A 22620-nucleotide genomic window follows, 5' to 3' on the forward strand; every position below is an offset into this window, starting at 1 on the left:
AATCCTATCTAATAATAGAGAAACATGGTAATTAACCATAACTTTGCTACCCTTCCCATTGGCTAATCAGCAAGATATGCAAATTAACTGCCAGCCAAGATGGCAGCCAGCAGCCAGGCAGCTGAAGCGAACATGAGGCTTGCTTGCTCCAGTGATGGAGGAAGCCAAGGTTCCCCGCCTGCCGCAGCCCAGCTCTGAACTCCGGATGCAAAAATGTTGCAATTATAGAACCTAAACAAACCCCAGGTACCTGATTTCAGCCAGCACGGCCTCAGAGCTTAAAGCGGCCAGTGATGGCAACAGAGTTTCAATTATAGAATCTAAACAAACCCAGATACCTGCTTCAGCTGGCAACAGCCTCAGAGCTGGAGCCGTCTCTCAGCTCCACTGACAGCTATAGAAGGTAAATAAATCCCAGAATAAAAAAGAAAAAGAAAAAAAGAGAGGCTGGGAGCTTCAGTCACCCACCAGCCTGAAAACAGCCCTCAGCCCCTCACCCAGACTGGCCAGGCACCCCAGTAGGGACCCTCACCCTGAAGGAGGTGTGACCAGCTGCAAACAGCCATAATCCCATCATCCAGGCTGGCCAGGTACCCATGCGGTACCCCCACCCTGATCCGGGACACCCTTCAGGGCAAACCAGCCGGCCCCCACCTGTGCACCAGGCCTCTATCCTATATAGTAAATGGGTAATATGCAAACTAACCCTAACAGCAGAAGGACTGGGAATGACTGATCACTATGACACACACTGACCACCAGGGGGCAGACGCTCAATGAAGAAGCTGCCCTCTGGTGGTCAGGGCGCTCTCACATCGGAGGAGCTCTGCTCAGCCACAAGCCAGGCTGATGGCTGCCAGTACAGTGGTGGTGGTGGGAGCCTCTCCTGCCTCCTCAGCAGCGCTAAGGATGTCCGACTTCAGTTTAGGCCTGCTCCCCGCTGGCAAGTGGACATCCCCCGAGGGCTTGCCGGGCTGCCAGAGGGATGTCTTATTGCCATCTTAGGCCCAATCCCCTGGGGAGCAGGCCTAAGCCAACAGGTGGTCATTCCCTGAGGGGTCCCAGACTGCGAGAGGGCACAGGCCGGGCTAAGGGACCCCCTTTCCCCCCCGAATGCACAAATTTTTGTGCACCGGATATATATATATATATATATATATATATATATATATATATATAATGACTAATATGCAAAGTGTCCCCTCAGGAGTTCGATCGCTCGCTGTGATGTGCGCTGACCACCAGGGGGCGGTGCAGAATGAAGGAAGGCCCTGGCTGGCAGCCAGCAGCAGGGGAAGGAAGGCACCAGCTGGTAGCTGGCAGCTGGAAAGCCCCGATCGGCCCTGATTGCTGTCCAGGCCTAGGGACCGTACCCATGCATGATTTTCTGCACTGGGCCTCTAGTTTTTATACACTAGTAAATAACAAACAAAGGTGCCATTCAATATGTATAGCTATACTTGGGGCTAAGGAAACATCCTGAGAAAGACTCATTTTCTAATTTTTCTTTTATGCTTACCCTATGCCTATGTAAGGAGGAACAAAGAGGAAGCATCTATGACTTTTTGAATTTACAAGTCAATAGCATTTATTTTTTTTTTCAGTGTATATTTGAAAAACAACATCATTCAAATAAGGAACATTAAATTGATAAAGCAGAGAAAATATAGTTTCTGTTTATCAAGTGTGCAAAAACAAAGCGAATATGCATACGTTTATTCTTTTCAACAACACAGAGTGGGGATTAACAATAATGGCAGAAGTGGTTAAGACAAGGTGCTTAGATTTGCAATTTCCTTTTCTGTGAAATGAGGTTAATAGCAATTCCACTGTTTGGGGTTGTTGTGAGCATTAAATGAGTTATTATGTTAAGTGCAAATCCCGATATGTTCAGTTCTTTTAAACATTTCTTTTTCAGTTTATTCAAAGTTCTGTGACATTCTGTGCTTTGCTATATTTTACAAAGAGAAAATATCATTATTTTCAGCCAGGTAGCTTTCATAGATATAACCGAAGTTATAAAGGAATGCCTTTTGAGAGGGAAATGTGTAAACATCTATAGGAGAAGGATACTATTTGATGATTGCAAGTAACTTCAGTCTCTTCCTTGTCAGCAACATTTGTCTGCCTCCCTTCTTTCTACAGGGAATGTCAATGGTAGACTTTTTCCAGCAGACACGCAGTGACCTTCATGCATCTTTCCTTTGGGTTTCAGGTGCCATCACGTGTGCGGCCGACATGTTCAGTTGCCAGGGCTCCCACGCCTGTGTGCCACGACACTGGCTGTGTGACGGTGAGCGGGACTGTCCGAATGGAAGCGACGAGCTCTCCACAGCGGGCTGCGGTATGGACTCGCGTGGGGCTCTGTGTGTAGGAAAGCGGCCGCACATCCTCACACATTTGCTTGTGGACTGCTCACCATATCACATTCCTCTCACTTTCTCACCCCCTGGACTCACAGGTAGTGTCAGAACTAATGAGGTGGGATGTTCATCATAGCAGTTCAGCAAGTCCTCTGATCCCTTCAAAGCCGTTCAAACGTGCACAATTGGGTTACGCATTTTAAAATCTTTTTTTCTTTTTGATGAACACGGATTTATCATTTCACTTTTGAGATAATGTAACTCCCTGATATGTGCGTGAGTGCGGTAGGGTTGTTACTTTCTATTTAGCATCTTCTACCCTGTCCCCTCTCCCCCGCCGTAACAACTTTTAGATTTGCTCATTCCAGATATTCTGTAAACGACTTCTGTGATCCCAAGTAACTACTGATCAGAAGGTCAGTGAACACCTATTAGCCCTATGGATAGGGTATTAACCCTCAGGTCAGGTAAAAATAGTGTGGATATAGCTGAATGAAGCTGGGGGGTCAGAGGTACACCTGTGGAGGTCACACAATTTACTATGTTTCTGACCCTAGGTAACCTCAGGAAATTTACAGGGAATTACTTAACAATAAAAATTTAGATAAATGCCTTTGCATGATCAAGAAAATGTAGGGACTGAATATTTGAATATGGGTCCCAAGGTCGCATAGGGAATCTGCCTAGCTGAGCAATTGATCAAAAACATGGCTGTGAACTCTGCTCATTAAAAGTGAATTCTGCCAGCCGTCACTCCAATGACCTGCCTTCAGGTTTTGAAAACTGTATTTGAAGCCATAATGTAAGTGTGTGTGTATGTGGTGTGTGTATAAGGAGAATAGCTAAAGCAGAGAGGAGAACGAACACTTTGAGCAGGCTTATGTGCACAGAATCCATGCTACTGTAGAATAATTCACTTTGATCTTGAAACGGATGTGTGTGTCTGTAAAGGTCAATGGGGCCTCTGAGGGCTACATAATGAAAGATTGCGCATCAATTCAGGGATCCAGATGGTCCCAGTATAGTGTTGCTATTGTAACAGTTAACAGTCTGGGAGGCATATTAACACTTTGGGCCACATGGGTGCTATTAAGTAAATTATTCTCAAATACAATAAATTGTCCTCAAGTGATCTGAAACTGTTAATGCCAAATAAGCCTCTGTTGCTTAGTGTTTTAAAGAACAATTCATGTATTAGAATTGGCATAATTCACTGGAGTTATATAAGCTGTTGCACATTTCAAAGTTAGAGAACTTATTAGTAACTGAGTTTTACTTTAATTATAATGGGCAATTTATAATGCTGGTTCTATCTGGCTTTCATATTGTTTTTTTTAAATAAGTTTCTTGAAAATAAATCATACTTGACTAGATTAATACACACACACACACACACACACACACATATGTTTTGCCTATTCATGTAGCTGTTTCAGTCATTATTGAGTTGAAAACAGAGGTTTTCTTTCTTTGTAGAGTTTGAGGCAGCCTTGGGTAGGGAACTGATAGGCATGTAAGAGAATGATTATAATACCTCAAGTGTTAGAAAAAATCTTATAAAATAAAAGCCTAATATGCAAATTGTCCCCTTAACCAGTTCAACTGCTTGCTATGATGTGAGCTGATCACCAGGGGGTGGCGCAGAACATGGCGGGCGTTGGCAACGCACTGCAACCTCTCTCTGGCTATCTGGGGGCGGGGGTGACAGGACGGAGGTGCAGTGAGAATGTGGGGTATCCGCCAAGCTTGCTCTCCCTCCCCCTGCTACCCTCCCCGGGGATGCCAGGGCTCATGCGCCGGGGAACCCCCCCCCACACACACACACCCCGCCATGCTCAGGTGCCAGGCGGCCACGAGGAGCTCACCCCACACCCACACAGCCTCTTTTGGGCGAGCTGTGCCATAGCTGCTGGTACCGCAGGGGCTGGTTGGGCTCCCTGTGGGTTTATGCAGGAGCAGGTCTGCGAGGCTGGCTGGGTGAGCACACACTGCCTGCCCGGCTTCTGTGTAGCGCCGCTGGGCAGCCCAGAGGCCCAAGCTGCGCCCCAGCCTGCGGTTTCCAGCTGCGCTCACCACATCTCGGCGTGGGGGACTCAAGCTTGGTGACTTAGGCAGAGGGGTGCAGGCAGAGGCCCAGGGGCCCAGGTGCTGCCCAGGGTCCAGAGGTCAGCTGGGATTTGCCCTTTCACAGTAGATGCTTGCACTTTGATCACCAGCCAGGACTAGGGAATCACACCTGTGCACGAATTTCATGCACTGGGCATCTAGTATATATATAAAAGATAGTAGGTCATCACAAAGAAATATATAAAAAGCCTAGAAATCTCATGGAAGGGCTTCAATAAAAAAGCAAAGCTATAATCTAAGTTATAAAGTTCAAAGAGAAGAAAGAGTTATTTTGGATTGACGAAGGTGCCTCTTAAGACATAGAAGGGAAAGGTTGGAAGGCATCTAAACTTTTTCAAGTGTTCATTATATGTCCATTATATTTGGTGGGTGCTTTTATTTACATTAGTGAATTCCCACAATATCTCAGTGAAGTGTTTTTGGCGATCTTCCAAAAATAATTGTCAGGTAGAAATTTAAAGAGCATATAGGCATTTGAGTACATAAAATGAGCTGATCTCCTTACAATTTACCTAGTTCTCACAAAAAAATTGTCAGGTAGATTTTATTTTCTTCATTAAATGCATAAAGAAACAGATGCACAGTCCAGAGGGTGTGGGTCAGTGGTTGAGCATCAACCCTGAACCAGGAAGTCACGGTTCGATTCTCTGTCAGGGCACATGTTGGAGTTATGGGCTTGATCCCCACCCAGTAGGGGACATGCAGGAGGCAGCCGGTCAATGATTCTCTCTCATCATTGATATGTCTATCTCTCCCTCTCCCTTCCTCTCTTAAAAAAAAAAAAAGAAATATGCACAAAGAAGATAAATAGCTTTCTCAGGACACAAATGTAAGAGGTAGAGTGACTTTTTGCAAAGCCTTTCTCTTTCCCGTATATGATGATGAGAATTAAGATATAATCAACATATAACATGGTATTAGTTTTAGGTATATAACATGATTTGATATATGAAGCAGGGGTTCCCTCGGGGGTGAGGACGACAGAGCCCCAACGCGCTAGGGCGTCTGCATGCACGACTCCGGAGACTAGGTTCGGTGACGCAGATCCGTTTTGTTGTGGAACTACAGGGGTATATATAGCATGAGGGGACCAATCAGAGGGAGACACGTTGCTACAGGCGACCAATGGCTGAAATGCTGGGTTACTGTGCACGTGGCTCTAGGAGTTTGTTCAGGCGGCCATTGCTACTTCCTGGTGTGCTGAGGAAGCAAGTCATGGTGGAGTGTGCACACACACTTGCATCAGCCGCAGTGCTGAGACATGCTTCCCGAGCTCTACGTACAGATATATGCATATTCTGTGAAATGATAACCACAATAAGATAGTGAACATTCATTATATAGCAGATTATTGACATTAGAAATCTCTCAAACCTTGAATTTTATCATAGCACTTATCCTTTAAATGTAAGAAAATGTAATTAAAAAATGTTTATATGATCTCTTCAAACCTCTATGATTCCATGCACATTATATAAAAATTTATTTCATCTGCACATTTTGCCATTTTTTGAACATCTGCTGAAATTTTAAAGCCCATTTTGATCAACCATTTTTTCCCACTGGTAAGGACCCTTGCTAGATAGAGCACAAATTTCATGGGTCACTTTTCTTAAAGGACTGATATTTTGTTTCCTAATTTAATGTGATACTTGTGGTTGTGCCCATCACACCTTAAGTATTAATCTATTTCAACTCTTGAAATCACCTATTTTATTTTATTTTGAAAACAGTAACTTTCTCAGACTTTAGACTATTCTTTCACTTTTTAATGAGCATTGGCACTTGTTGGTATTTTCAGGTTCATTTTTTGACAAATAAAGCAAGGTTTTTATCCCTTACTAGCATTGGTGCAGAAGAGAGAAAAACTCAGCCACATTATTACACTTGATTAACTTTTTAAATTTTTATGTATGTATGTATGTGTGTATTTATATTAATCTTTATTGTTAAATCACATAATGAACCTTTGGATTCCACCTTTAGCAAACTTACAAATTTCTCAAAGGCCTGAAATTTTGGGTTCACTCTAGAACAGTTGAATGCATTAATACTAAAACTTTGAATTGCCTATCTATTTATATTTATATATTCCAAAATATTAATAAACGTGTATTAATACATGTTATTAACTTATCTGATATGTTGAATATTATGTAAAGTTTCATTCTAAATAACTATGGATTACTGAGTATAACAGCAAACATTCTCTAAGCTCCTAAGATAGGGGAAGATAAAACAGGACCTCATCTAACTTCGTTTTTTGTGATGTCTTCCTTAGCTCCCAATAATACGTGTGATGAGAATGCTTTCATGTGCCGTAATAAAGTATGTGTGCCCAAGCAGTTTGTTTGTGACCATGACGATGACTGCGGAGATGGCTCTGATGAGTCTCAGCAGTGTGGTAAGTGGACCTCAACTTCTCCTGGAAACAGCCTCGGGCTCCATATTAGTCTTTTTAATGACTCAAAGAATATATAAATGAATAACAAATACAAAGGTACACATTCGTGAACATCATGAAAGACATTTAAATACAGTTATACACAGACATCCCACATGTAACCTCTTTAAGCTCCACAATTATGCATTTACTTGGAAATCATACCTTCTTGCAGTGTATTCTTATCAGGAACTAAAAATGTTTCTAAAACTATATTTGGTTTTACGTAGTTGGAAGTACACAAAGATAACATGCTGCCATCTATCTAGTTCATTCTTACAGCCAACTCAAATCTCTAAGTGAGAGAGAAAGTGCAATTCACAACTACTGGGATAACTGGATACTGAGCATTTTCCTCTCACTTTATCTTATTGACACATGTACTTATTTCTTAAGATGTAATATTATGATGAGCTCTATCTTTTCACTACATTTATAAAGTGATAAGATAAAAATATATGTAGTGAAAAGATAAATCTATAACATTATATATTTAAATAAAATGTCAATACAAATGTGTACATAACTCTTTTTTTCATTTTTTTCTCTCTTTAATGATTAAGGTATTACATATGTGACCTTATCCCCCCATTTCTCCCCCATCCCCCACTCATGCCCTCACCCCCCCTGGTGTCTGTGTCCATTGGTTAGGCTTATATGCATGCCTACAAATCCTTTGGTTGATCTCTCCCCCTTACCCCTACCCTTCCCTACCTTTCCTCTGAGTTTTGATGGTCTGATGGATGCTTCCCTGTCTCTGGATCTGTTTTTGTTCATGAGTTTATGTTGTTCATTATGTTCCACAAATGAATGAGATTATTTGATATTTCTCTTTCTCTGACGATCTTATTTCACTTAGCATAGTGCTCTCCTTTTCTATCCGTGCTGTTGCAAATGGTAAGAATTCCTTTTTTTTTTTCACTGCAGCATAATATTCCATTGTGTAGATGTACAATAGTTTTTTAATCTACTCATCTGCTGATGGGCACTTAGGCTGTTTCCAAATCTTAGCTATGGTAAATTGTGCTACTATGAACATAGGGGTACATATATCCTTTCTGATTGGTGTTTCTAGTTTTTGGGATATATTCCTAGAAGTGGGATCACTGGGTCAAATGGGAGTTCCATTTTTAGTTTTTTGAGGAAACTCTATACTCTAAACTCTGTTCTTCACAGTGGCTGCACCAGTCTGCATGCCCACTAGCAGTGCAGGAGGGTTCCTTTTTCCCCCCATCCTCGTCAGCGCTGGTCGTTTGTTGATATGTTGATGCTAGCCATTCTGACAGGTGTGAGGTGATATCTCATTGTTGTTTTGATTTGCATCTCTTGGATGATTAGTGACTTTGAGCATGTTTTCATGTGTTTCTTGGCCTTCTATATGTCCTCTTTCAAAAAGTATCTATTTAGGTCCGTTGCCCATTTTTTGATTGGATTGTTTATCTTCCTTTCTTTAAGTTGTATGAGTTCCCTGTAAATGTTGCAGATTAAACCCTTATCAGTGATAACATTGGCAAATATGTTCTCCTATGCAGTGGGCTTTCTTGTTGTTTTGTTGATGGTTTCTTTTGCTGTGCAGAAGCCTTTTATTTTGATGTAGCCCCATGTGTTTATTTTCTCTTTAGTTTCCATTGCCCTAGGAGCTCTATCGGTGAAGATATTACTTCAGTATCTGTCTGAGATTTTGCTGCCTGTGGATTCCTGTAATATTTTTATGGTTTCCCATCTTATGTTTAAGTCCTTTATCCATTTTGAGTTTATTTTTGTGTATGGTGTAAGTTGGTGGTCTAGTTTCATTTTTTTTGCATGTATCTGTCCAATATTCCCAACACCATTTATTGAATAGACTGTCTTGACTCCATTGTATGACTCCATACATAACTTTTGAGGAAAAAATCAGTATATTAAAAATTCCCAGTTGAAGTTCTAACCTTATCTAAACATACTCTTTTGGTAAAGTATTTAAATGTCTACCAGAATATATACAAAATGAGAAGCCGTGAAATCTACATACACCCACTAAAGGCACTCGATTTAGTGCCTCCTTTGTCCTGCCTGTGTAGTGTCTACAGCCTTGGTCTTTAATATGAGTCTCTTTGAATTCAGTGGATATCAGTTTTATGATCATTCCACCATTAAGTCATAGATCCAAAGTGATATTTTAAAAGTTACACTATAATTCAAGATTTAATTCTGTATGTCTCATTGAATATATTTCCTCTGCTAGATACTATATTTTGGTTGATATGGAGATGAATGAGACAGAGGCCCCACTAGAAAAACTCATCAAAAAAATAGAAATACAATATCGTATAACATACATTTGTCATGTAGGAATAAGTATCTCAATACATGAGCTGAGAAAATGATTTTTTTAATTAAATCTTTATTGTCAGATTATTACAGTTGTTCCTCTTTTTTACTCCTATAGCTCCCCTCCACCTGGTTTCCACGCCACCCTCTGCCCTTACCCCCCACACTGTCCTCACCCATAGGTGTACAGTTTTTGTCCAGTCTCTTCCCGCACCCCCACACCCCTTTCCCCCCGAGAATTGTCAGTCCACTCCCTTTCTATGTCCCTGATTCTGTTATATTCACCAGTTTATTCTGTTCATCATATTATTTATTCACCTGATTTTTAGACTCACTTGTTGATAGATATGTATTTGTTGTTCATAATTTTTATCTTTACCTTTTTCTTCTTCTTCCTCTTCTTAAAGGATACCTTTCAGCATTTCATATAATCCTGGTTTGGTGGTGATGAACTCCTTTAGCTTTTTCTTATCTGTGAAGCTCTTTAACTGACCTTCTATTCTGAATAATAGCTTTGCTGGATAAAGTAATCTTGGTTGTAGGTTCTTGCTACTCATAACTTTGAATATTTCTTGCCACTCCCTTCTGGCCTGCATAGTTTCTATTGAGAAATCAGCTGACAATCTTATGGGTACTCCCTTGTAGGTAACTGACTTTTTTCTCTTGCTGCTTTTAAGATTCTCTCTTTTTCTTTTGCTCTTGGCATTTTAATTATGATGTGTCTTGGTGTGGTCCTCTTTGGATTCCTTTTGTTTGGGGTTCTCTGCATTTCCTGGACTTGTAAGTCTATTTCTTTCACCAGGTAGGGGAAGTTTTCTGTCATTATTACTTCAAATAGGTTTTCAATATCTTGCTCTCTCTCTTCTTATGGCACCCCCGTAATTCAAATGTTGGTGTGCTTGAAGTTGTACCAGAGGTTCCTTACACTATCTTCATTTTTTTTGGATTATTTTTCTTTTTGCTTTTCTGATTGGGTGTTTTTTGCTTCTTTGTATTTTAAATCTTTGACTTGATTCTTGTGATCCTCTAGTCTGCTGTTGTATCTCTGTGTAATATTCTTATTTCAGTCAGTGTATGCTTAATTTCTAGTTGGTCCTTTTTCATACCCTTGAGGGTCTCACTAAATTTATTGGCGGTTTCCATAAAATTCTTGAAAAACCTTATAAAAGTATTTGAACTCTATATCCAGTCGTTTGCTTTCCTCCATTTCTGTCATTTGTGACCTGTTTCTTTGTCTCCACATTTTTTATGCTTCCCTGTGTTGGTAGAGTGATTTTGTGTGCTAGGTGTCCTGTACGGCCCAGTAGCTCAGCCTCCCCAAGTACCTGAAGTGGACATTCTTGGTGCACCCCTTTGTGGGTTTTGTGCACAGTCTTGTTGTAGTTAAGCCTTGATTGTTGTAGGTATCACTGGGAGGAATTGACCTCCAGGCCAATTGGCTGTGAGAATCAGCTGTGTCTATGGTGGGAGAATTTCTGTGCTGGAGACACCCTTCTGGGGCAAGACTTGCTTCAGTGGGGCTTTGGTGTTCACTGAGTCTGCCCCCTGAGTGTGTTCCTTATGGATCTGAGGAGTTGTAATCTGGATGGTCCCACTCTGACCACTGGGTACACTGGCTCTTGGATCTCTAAGGAGGTGCTAATTTAGCCTCTTCCTGAGGCTACCCAGCAGGAACTACGAAGAGATCTGCAGATTCCTCTTCTTTGTTTGGGGTTTGGAGGTGCCCAGATGAGGCCGCTGTGAAGCAATGCAAGCTGCTGTGGGCCTTCTTTTGGAAGTTCTGGGTCTCTCTGACCCAGCTGCAGTTTATTAGGTAATTTTAGATTGCAAGGGGCCAGTCATATGCATTCCATTCATATGCAAAAGCCTCTGTGCACAGCTTGGGTGGGCCAGGGTCTCAGGGAATCTACCTGAGAATTGACCTCTGAACTAGGAGGTCATGATTCAATTCCCGATTGAGGGAAATGCTTGGGTTGCAGGCTGGGTTGCCTGTGGGTGGTTTGCAGGAGGCAGCTGATCAATGAGTCTCTCTCATCATTGATGTTTCTATTTCTCCCTCTCCCTTCCTCTCTGAAATTAGTAAAAATAAATTTATATATATACTAGGGGCCTGGTGCACGAAATTCGTGCACTGGGTGTGTGTGTGGGGGGGAGAGTGTCCCTCAGCCCAGCCTGCCCCCTCTCACATACTGGGAGACCTCAGGCATTGACCCCCATCACCCTGTGATCGCCTGATGGGCCCTTGCCCAGACCTGACACCTCCGCCACAGGTGTCAGGCTTGGACAGGGGACCCCCATCTCCCCCCAATCACTGGCTCTGGCCCCTGCCCAGGCCTGAGGCCTCTGGCCCAGGAATCATGCCTGGGCAGGGGACTCCCATCTCCCTCTGATCGCTTGCTCCACCCCCCGCCCAAGCCTGACGCCTCTGACCCAGGCTTCAGGCCTGGGCAAGGGGACCATCATATCCCCCCAATCCCTGGCTCCGCCCCCCACCCAGGCCTGATGCCTCAGCCAGAGGAGTTGACCCTCATCACCCTCCGATCACCAATCACCGTATCGGCCCCTTGAACAGGCCTGAGGCCTCCTGGGCAGGGGACCCCCAGCTCCCCATGGTTGCAGGCTCCGCCCCTGCCCAGGCCTAACGCCTCTGGCCTAGGCGTCGGGCCCAGGCAGCGGGGACCTGCACTGGCAGCGGGGGCCGTCGCGATCGTGGGCTTCGCTTTGGGCCCAGGCAAGGGACCCCTAGCTCCTGGGACTGACAGCTTCGACCGTGCCCAGCTCCCATTGCTGGCTCCACCCCTACTTCCTGCTATCACTGGCCAGGGCGGCAAAGGTGCCTGATTCTCAGATCATGGCTGGGGGGCAGGGCAAAGGCGGCCTTGGGGCCGCCTTTGCCCTGCCCCCCAGCTCTTAGCTCCCCCCTGGGTTTCAGATCACTGTCAGTGGTAGGGAGCTTCTTCCTGCTTTCCCTTTCGCCTCCCTGCATTGTGCCTACATATGCAAATTAGCCGCCATCTTGTTGGCAGTTAACTGCCAATCTTAGTTAGCAGTTAACTGCCAATCTTAGTTGGCAGTTAATTTGCATATAGCCCTGATTAGCCAATGAAAAAGGTATCGCCGTACGCCAATTACCATTTTTCTCTTTTATTAGTATATATATATATATATATATATATATATATATATATTATACTCAACAATATAGAAAGGAAAAGAGAGATAGCAATAGACTGAAGATTGAAGTTAGGGCTTCATCTACAACACTTTGGAGTGGAACAATAGAGGACTTTGTACAGAAATAGGGAAAAATGGGGAAAGCAGAGAGAAACCAAGGTAGTGTGGTCAATGATGTCAAAGACTACAAGACAATGGAGTAGATGAGTAAGAGACACCTTTGGATTTGACACTTGTCACTTGGTGTCTTAGCTCTGAGGAATTTCAGAATGTAGATGTTAATGAATCAAAGAAGAACTGGGGGAAAGTAAGTGGAAGTGAAAGAGAGATGTGTTGTTAAGAGTCATGTCAATGGATCTTTATTGTTTTGGGGCTGGGAGAACCTTGAATAGACTTAGTAACACAAAAGGAGGAACTAGTGCTCAGGGAGAGGGAGGGAAAAATCATTAAGGAAGTTGGGGAGAGTTAGAACTATCTACTTTTGCCATTCAAAGTGCTAGATATCTCAAGTGATCATTATTGAATTACTTTTTTATTAGAATTTTGTTTATTTTTTTAAACCATAAAAATCTTATTTTCTCTCTCCAAAAATAGACTATTTGCTTAGATTTACCAGAAAGTTTATAATAGAAATGACAGGTTTTATTATTACAAAATTAGTGGAGAAATCTAATTTAAAACTTGGTAACATTCACAATTAAAAGAATTTTACTCACAGTCAGGCATATATAACAACTGATGGGCTAATATTGTGATTTTAATAAAGCTTTTCAGTGCATCTAAGAATCAATATATAATTACAATACTTCTTGTACTTATTGCTCTCTAATTTGATTTTCATTTCCCTTGTCTAAATAATTTATTTACACTTTGAATGCTGATTCCCAAACATAAACATGACATTACAGCTTCTGAGAAGTATCGTTATAACTCAGAATCAGTTCATCCATAAGCTCTAGTACTGCACCTAACCAAGCTTGGTCTTAAAGATAATTCTAATAGCTTCCATCTGTTTTTCACTCTAAGGGAACCCTTTAGAATATAGCTAATAGGTGAACAGAGGTGGTATAATGGAGTCCTGCGTTCTTGTGTTCTCCTCTAGAAACAGTAACAGTGCCTTGTTTACAACTTTATTTTCTGGACTTCAGTGCTACTTCCCAGCCACAAATATTTCTTGCAAGTATGACCACTGTCTCAGAAAGAAATAGAAACATTTCTCATAGGAGGCACTGGTAATCCACATGGTTAGTCAGGTATAGTGTAGATTAGAGGTTGCAGTTCTAAATAATGTTTGTTATAGCCCTAACTGGTGTGGCTGAGTGGATAGAGTGTCAGCCTATGGACTGAAAGATCCCTGGGTTTGATTTCTAATACCTTGGTTGAGGGCTCTGTCCCCAGTAGGGGGTGTGCAGGAGGCAGCTGATTGATGTTTCTCTCACATCAATGTTTCTAACTCTCTTTCCCTTCCCTTTCTCTCTGTTAAAAAAAAAATCAATAAAATATTCATTATATAAATAATATAAATTAGAATCTTTATTTCTTTGTCTCTAGAATACCGACCATGTAACGCAGAAGAATTCAGGTGTGCTGATGGACGATGTCTTTTACATACGCAATGGCAGTGTGATGGAGACTTCGACTGCCCTGACCATTCTGATGAAGCGCCTTTAAACCCAAAGTGCAGAAGTGCAGGTACAGAAAATATATGAAGCTATGCTTATTCCAAAAATCTGTCTTTTTTAATAGCAAAATTGTGACTCTGATTTGCTTAGTATGGTAGTAAATGAAAGGACATGCAAATCATTAAGCATTGATGTATCTAGTGACACTATGCAGAATATAATAATGTTTTGAAGCTAGTTTTATAAATTTAGTATGTGCTAAAAACATGAAGATTTCAGGCAACAAACCTGATGAATCTATCACCCTGGCCCTGCAAAAAGGTCACCTTTTCTTAATACATTATTTTATGTGAATAAAGTTTCCCGGCTACACTTCAAAAATTCAAACATTTACTGAGAGAAAGTCTGTGTTATTCATATTTAGGAAAATCAAGTAAATTGTATATTAACTAATTATATTCATAGCCAAACTTGGTTTGTAGATAATTTCACCATTCTTTACTGAATACATAGTCAAATTTTTAGAATATATTTTTATTGATTTCAGAGAGGAAGGGAGAGGTAGAGAGAGATAGAAACATCAATGATGAGAGAGAATCATTGATTGACTGCCTCCTGCATGCCCCCAACTCGGGATTGAGCCCACAACCATGCATGTGCCCTGACTTGGAATTGAACCAGTGACCTCTTGGTTCACAGGTTGAAGCTCAACCACCAAGGCACACCTGGTCATAGTCATGTATTTTAAAATAAAAAACTACTCATGTAGTTTGCATGTTAATAAGTTTCCTTTTATCATGTTGAATGATGAGTAACATTCAAATCATCATGATAAGAGTAGCTGCAAAACCTGGACTACTTTCTGTGGCTATATATGGAACAACTATTTTTCACTAAAAATGGCTTTTTTATGCCTTGATTTTTAAATGTCAATGTTATATTTCCAAGATGAAAAAAATGAGGAATATCTACCTATTCTGGATTCTTAATTTTTAGTGACATTTAATTTCACAGAGACCTATGGCTTGAGGGAAATGTCAAACTATCATTACACTTTGATCTCAATTGTCACACTATAGATGAAGACAGAAATATTCCATTAATTTTACTATAGATGCATTTAAAAAAAAAAACTTTCTTGATGATTTTTAGAGAGGGAGGAAGGGAGAGCGAGAGAGAGATAGAAACATCCACGTGAGAGTAAAACATTGATTGGCTGCCTCCTTTATGCTCCCAAATGGGGATCAAATCCAAAACTCCAGCATGTACCTTGACTATGAATCGAACTGACAACCTTCTGGTGCATGGGACAATGTCCAACCAACTGAGTCACGCTGGCCAGGGCTATAGACTCTTGTCTTGATTGTTAATTTTCATGATAAAGCAATGTACAGTGGGTTGAGCAAAAGTGCAGTTTGCTTTTGGTTTTCTATATTTTGTGTGTAAATAGAAAGCATTTTACATGTACATATATTTACTCTGATTTTAGACAGATAATTTATCATATTTGCGAATGTTTTCAACAACTGTAGTATAAAAACAATGGCATGCCCTTTATATTCCATTCGTTTTATTTTCTTTTTCCAGAACAGTCATGCAACAGTTCATTTTTTATGTGCAAAAATGGCAGGTGCATTCCCAGTGGAGGTCTTTGTGACAATAAGGATGACTGTGGCGATGGCTCAGATGAGAAAAACTGCCACATAAATGAATGTTTGAGTAAGAAAGTCAGTGGATGTTCTCAAGACTGCCAGGACCTCCCAGTTGGTTACAAGGTTGGTATTCATCAAAAATAGCAAATCACCGGATACATTAGAATTTGATTAGGCAAAAATAAAAAGGAATTAAAAAAAGAAAGACTCATGGACACAGACAACAGTATGGTCATTGCCAGAGGGGAGGAGGGGTGGGGAGGTAGAAGAAGGCAAAGGGGGGAATAAATGGTGACGGAAGGAGATCTGACCTGGGGTGATAAGCATATAATACAATATACAGATGATGTGTTGTAGAATTGTATGCCTGAAACCTGTATAATTTTATTAACCAATTTCACCCAAGTAAATTCAATTAAAAACTTAATTTGGGGGTAACAAAAACTTTTTAATCCAATATAGCTGTCAAATATAAAAGGCATCAAAATACTGTAGGGCTCTAACCAGTGTGGCTCCATTGTTAGAGCTTCAGCCTTCACACCAAGGGGTCACAGGTTCGATTACCAGTCAAGGACACATATCTGGGTTGCACTTTTGACCACTGGCTCCACTTGGGGTGCATGCAGGAAACAACCAATTGATGTGTCTCTCTCACATCAATGTTTCTCTCTCTCTCTCTCTCCCTCCCTTCCTCCCTCCCTCCTGCACCCCCTTCCTCCCTTCCACTCTTTCTAAAATTCAATTGGAAAAATATCCTTGGGTGAGGATTGACAACAAATTATATATATATAGATATAGATATAGATATATAGATATATAGATATATATATGTATGTATTTGCAAAATTATTTAAATGGAGAGTTTCTATATATGCAACCCATAATAATAATGTGGTGTAATTTTGTGAAAATATACTCAGGAAGACAAAAAAAATCAAAATATTTTTCAATATATGCTGAACATAAAGAAAAAAATAAGAAAGAGAAGCTTAGTGTTTAGAAAGATTACTGCTATATTAATAGCTGCATTAGATATGTATGTAATTCCTAAGTTCCCATTTCTTCCCTCATCCTCCCTCCCATACACAATTGAAGTTAAATGGGCTAATCATTTATTTACCACAATACTGGAGAGCACATTTTTTTTTCATATGAGCAGGGAAAAAGAAAAACAAAACAAAACAGAACATGTGAGGTATTAGAACTGAGTGCAGGTACATTAACAAAATAAATCATGCCTGATAGTCTAATTGCTTTCTCTTAGTTCCATTTTCCTGAAGCGAGTGTTTCACTGACAAAACTGATGGACAGAAATAGCATTTTAAAGCATCTGCTTCATTCACATTGAAATAGAGGATGCAAACAAACAAAATATTAAAATTAAAGTTGTGTATTCGGTAAATTGATTGTGTAAATTGGGAAAGTCTCCGGGGGAGCAATTCATTGGAAATAGTGTTTTTTTGTTTGTTTGTTTGTGTTTTTTTTTTAACTGAGCACTAGCTCCATGTGAATCACAATAGGGCATGGCTCTTACAAACACAGAGGGAGTCTAACGGCAGTTAGGGCCACTGCAGAGGTCAGATGTTGTTCTACTAAGTGTGGCACCGATCGGAACGTACCTGGGGTACTGTTGACGTGTTGCACATGACACTTTAAGAGAAACCTTGACAAACTGTAGTGTATTCAAATTTGTACATCCAGAAGCATACGGGGCCTGGAACACACACCTTTGGAAGACGTTTTGCCTGGAATGACGATGACTAATTGGCTCTATTCAACTATATGAAGCACTGCAATAGGCAGCATATTTACTCTGAGTTGTTTCAAAGGTTGGAATTAGAGTTAGGAGGCAGATTCTGTTCAATATGAGGAACATTCTTCTAAGGTCAGAACTTTTTATATTGGAATGAGCTGCGTTATTTCTCACCACTAAAAGTGTTTCAGCTGCGACTAAGGAAGGATGATAGAGAAAAAAAATGTGTGCTTTGTACAGAAGGCTCGTTTTTCCTACAAACCTTAACATTCTATGACAAGCCAGGTCTTTATAATGGTCAATTCAGCCAAATGACCGTGTTGCCATTTTTAATCTCTGTATTTCTGTCATTATGATTAATTTAACTACATTGATCAGGATTTTACTATATGTAGATACAATCTAAAAACTACAGTAATTAGCCCTGGGCTGGTGTCTTATGGTCCCTTACAGCATAAGGTTGCAAGTTTGATTCCAGTCGGGGAATGTATGGGAGGCAACCGATCAATGTTTCTCTCTTACATCCATTTTTTTCTCTCTCCCTTCTCTCTCTCTAAAATCAATAAGTATGTCCTCCGGTGAGGAAAAAACAAGAAAAACATAAAACACACACTCACTCAGGAACACTATCCTCTAAGTAACAGGGAAGCAAGACAACGAGTCCAGATAGCTCTGAATGAGATGACTATGTATCAAATAATTAATTTTGTCAGTAAGTATTTGAAATCCAATGAAGCATAAAAATATGTTAGCTATTTATTTACAATCAATGTAGAAATTTTTCCTGGAAAAGCAGGGGATATGTCATAGAATTATTACCAGAAACTAAAAATTTTAAGTCATAGGTTATAATTAATTATTTAGTTCTGTCTACATAATATACACTATAAGTCTATATAGCTATAGGATATATATGTGTGTCATATAATACGTATATCCAAAATGTAAATTTCAAGTAGTTTGTGTTTAGTCTGTGTGTATTTAAACTTTGTCATAACAATCTTGGTGGTAAAATCTAAAAATTATAGAGTATCAATTATAACCTTTTGCCATATCATTCAAAATGAGGTTTAATTTTTTTTAAATGCCTGCATATGCTATATTTGGAAAATTACTTTTGGTAGCAGTAGATGTCACCCTGAAAAATACGTTAAAGCATACTATTTTAATCACTTTATAAGACTCCTTACACAAAAATATTTGTTTTTCCATACCTTTAAAATATCAGTGTTTTTATTTTGACTTCTCTAGATATGATTTAAGTGAGAATTCTAGTTGAAATAGACACTCTATTTCATAATACAAAAATTCTTTGTATATGATACCTGACAGAATTCTGTGAGTAATATTCCTGAATATATACACATGCCAAAACCAATGAATAAAATGAAACATCTACTGTGGGAAACAGACCGGTATAAAAATTTAAGGAGCTAAGTTTAGAATCATAAATAAGAGGTTTAAGCAAAGGTTCAAGCACATATTTTACATATATATTTACTGATAGGAAATTGAGTAAAAAGTCTATGTACAAAAAATGTTTAACTATTTGGGGGAAAAATGTCAGATGGTGGGGTTTTCTTTTTCAGGAAATGGGGAAAACTATCCAATAACTTATTTCTCAATACATTATCAGCAGTACATGTCAAGAAATCCACATTCTACAATAAAATTAAAATTGCTGATGAAATAAAAAATTAGATCTTATGAAATGTGAACAATTTATATGTTTGCTGTAAAACACATACAATATATCTATTCAAAAGAGAGTAATAACATTTACTAAAGCAAGAATCTTATTTTGAAGGGAACGGAAACTTACCGTGTGAAAAATAAAAATACTTCTGAGAGAGAAAGAAGTTTTAATGTATTCATTAGAAATAAAATAATCAGTTTGTCAAATATCACATTAAAAACTGCACAAAAATATTCCTGAATGAAATAGGTAAATTTGGGTTGCTATGTTTCTTTCTTCCAGTTTTATGATCTGATATGAAAATTAACACAAAGCAGACAAATTTGAAATAGTTCTTGATGAGTAGGAAAATTAAAATGACATTGAGTATATATAAATCTCACTTTCATAAAAATTGTCTTTTTAAATGAAGGTGAATAAATTTTAAACCGTTATGAATTTCTCATCTATTGTTGAATATGCAAGTGATTATTATTTCTTTTAATTTTGTTCATATAGGTCAGGCTAGTAGAATGTCTCATAGATGTTTATTAATTATTTAAGAGTAAAAATGTTTTTGTTATGACAAGGTTACTGGATTGGGTAGTAAATTATTATTTTTTCAAAATATATTTTATTGATTTTTTTACAGAGAGGAAGGGAGAGGGATAGAGAGTTAGAAACATCGATGAAAGAGAAACATAATCAGCTGCCTCCTGCACACCCTCCACTGGGGATGTGCCTGCAACCAAGGTCCGTGCCCTGGACCGGAATTGAACCTGGGACCCTTGAGTCTGCAGGCCGATGCTCTATCCACTGAGCCAAACCGGTTAGGGCAGTAAATTATTTTTTAAAAAATATTTTTAGTAAATAAACAATTAAAAAAATTAGTGTAAACCTTAAACATCCCAATTCCATTTGCTTATAGAAATGTGTAATACATTCAGTAGCATTTACTAATTTTACCTTCAGGAAATTAATATTCCATAAATGTGGTTTTATCTAAGTTGTCTATTTGATATTGTAGTTCTATAAGCCTTGATATTAGCCATTCAAAGTGATTTTCGGAAATCCTGTTAAAATTGGGACACTGTTTAAGTTTTTTATACTTTTTGAGAGGGATTCAACATAGTTTATGCAACTTCTTTTCGTTTGTTCTAAAGTGCCCTTGAATTTAGCATTGCCTTGTGTCTGCCTATGCGTCTTCTGGCTTCCTGACCACATGATCGATTACAGGGTCTAATTTCCAGTCCTTCTCAGTGGCATCTTCTTGTATCCTGTCAGTTTCTCATTTTTAAAAATACCTATTTTTAATAATTCTGGTAACATACAGGGTACCCCCCAAAATGTATACACACTTTAATAGCTGATAGCTCCATTGATGTTTCTTTCTCTTCAGATTTTATCCTCTTGCCTTTCTACATCAGGTAGTAAGTTAAGTCTTCTTAATTACTTCTTAATTACTTGGGAAAGTGGTATTGCCACTGCCTAAGATATAAGAAGGACTTACCCAAACTGCCCTTATCATATCTTAGGCTGTGACAATCCTACTTTTCCAAAGTGTTGTTTTTGCTTTGATTTGCTTGCTTGCTAGTGGGTTTTATTGATTAAACACAGCACAATCCTTTATTATTGCCTAGGATTGTTAGATAAATATTGGTGAAATTTGTTAAAGAATAAAGTGCTAAGAACTTACAGGGATTTAGTTCTTGTAAAAGGACTTAGAAAGAGGTATTTATCTTTTGAACAGCTTTTGAAGTTGATGTTTTCCCTCCTAGTAATAAATACCTTCTTGTACTTAAAAAATTCTAGCCTCGATTAATTGTTGGCTGACTATTTAACAATATGTATATATGTATCTCCTATATTATCCTAAAAATATAAAAAGCTCTTCTGTTACCTTTACCCTTAAATAAATTATCTAAATTATGAAATGTTTACTATGGCTAACCCTTAACTAGTAGTTACTCTTAATAACTTAAAGTTCTTTCTTAATTCACTGTCCCACACAATACTTACAATTTTCTTTATTCAAAGACCACTAAATAGCCTTGGTAAATGTTAATATGACCATAATCTTCTGGCCAATTATAGATTCATTTTGTATAATTAGAATTTTCATATGCTTCTTGGCAGTCAGGGACTGAATAGAGAACTGAAACACAGTGACCAATCATAGCACCTTATTTTCTCCAGGAATTCAAAAACATATTTGGCATGACATTGTACTCAGAATTGACATCCAGTTAGTAAATTTTGTAGATCATCCTCAGAAGCTCCTGTGGAAGATCACAGGTGCTGAAGAAAAGATTTGATTATACAAATGTATTTAATAATGATGGAGAAACTATGTTATTATTATTTTCCAGATAACATCAACATACCTGATTATGGAATCAGACCCAGTTGATAAATATTAATTTATCTTTACTATGTGTTAAAAAATTACAGACAGCCTCAACTCTCCTCCTGGTTTTATCTAGGCAACTTCACTTTTGTTCCTCTGGGTTTCTCATCAGTTAACTAAGGAAAATAATACTTACATAATAAATTTCTGTAAGGCTCTAATAAAATAACATGTGGTAATGTTAGTAATCTTCAAAGTTCCACGTAAGGTTTAATTCTTATGACAGTTAAAGTCTTCTAAAAAAGACAATGTAATGAAATAGAACAGGAATGAAAGTTGACAGTTCAGTTCTGTTGTATTTGTCATTCTCTAGTCACATGGCTAAGGTGATATCAGTTAACTTTTATAATCTTCCCAACCTCAGATGTTCAAATGAAGATATTTCAGAGATTTTTAACTTTAACTTTATATGATATTTGTAATGCTTATTGAAGTTTAATCTCTGTGTGTGTGACAGAAAGATTTGCCATTACCTTTTGTGGGTTCAGTCATGTTAAAGGGATATCCAATAAGAAAAGACAGTGACAATAGTATGAATTGATTATGCTTGTTTTTAATTCTGCAGTGCAAATGCTGGCCTGGATTCCAACTGAAGGATGATGGTAAAATGTGTGTAGATGTTGATGAATGCTCTACGGGCTTTCCATGTAGCCAGCAGTGCATCAATACATATGGGACCTACAAGTGCCTCTGTACAGATGGCTATAAAATACAACCTGATAACCCAAATGGCTGCAAATCACTTTCAGGTATCACATTGAACTTGCCCACTGATCCAATCTCAGTTACACACATGGATCCTGAATTTCATAGCCATTTTATTAAATTCATTCATTCTTGCTATTTCTCAGAAATCAAAATTCTTCCCTACTTACCTTAATCTGGGATCTGGCATTCTGATTTGTGTTGTCCACAAACTGCTCTGTTTATAATAATATTGCATGACGGTCTTGTGAATTATTAAGGGTTTTTCTTTGTTTTGTTTATATTTTTGAGAGTGTTCACAAGTAACAAGAACAATCTCTAGCATTGCCTCCTGCCGAATCACAGGTGCTTAGGAGCAGGCTTGGCCTCGACCATTAAGGAGCCTATTG

General features: G+C 39.0%; 1 protein-coding gene across 2 annotated transcripts in view; it reads left to right on the forward strand.

The window, feature by feature from the left end:
- The window catches only part of LRP1B (LDL receptor related protein 1B), a 1698272-nt gene that overhangs the window by 1430483 nt on the left and 245169 nt on the right, over nucleotides 1-22620 (forward strand). For both annotated transcript variants that reach the window (XM_081095916.1, XM_081095917.1), the window contains exons 52-56: nucleotides 2216-2344; nucleotides 6772-6894; nucleotides 13969-14109; nucleotides 15627-15814; nucleotides 22092-22275. In XM_081095916.1, the coding sequence (XP_080952042.1) occupies nucleotides 2216-2344; nucleotides 6772-6894; nucleotides 13969-14109; nucleotides 15627-15814; nucleotides 22092-22275 (765 nt within the window). The remainder of the gene's footprint in view (nucleotides 1-2215; nucleotides 2345-6771; nucleotides 6895-13968; nucleotides 14110-15626; nucleotides 15815-22091; nucleotides 22276-22620) is intronic.

Source organism: Myotis nattereri (assembly GCF_964212035.1).
Source record: "Myotis nattereri genome assembly, chromosome: 7".
NCBI lineage: Eukaryota > Metazoa > Chordata > Mammalia > Chiroptera > Vespertilionidae > Myotis > Myotis nattereri.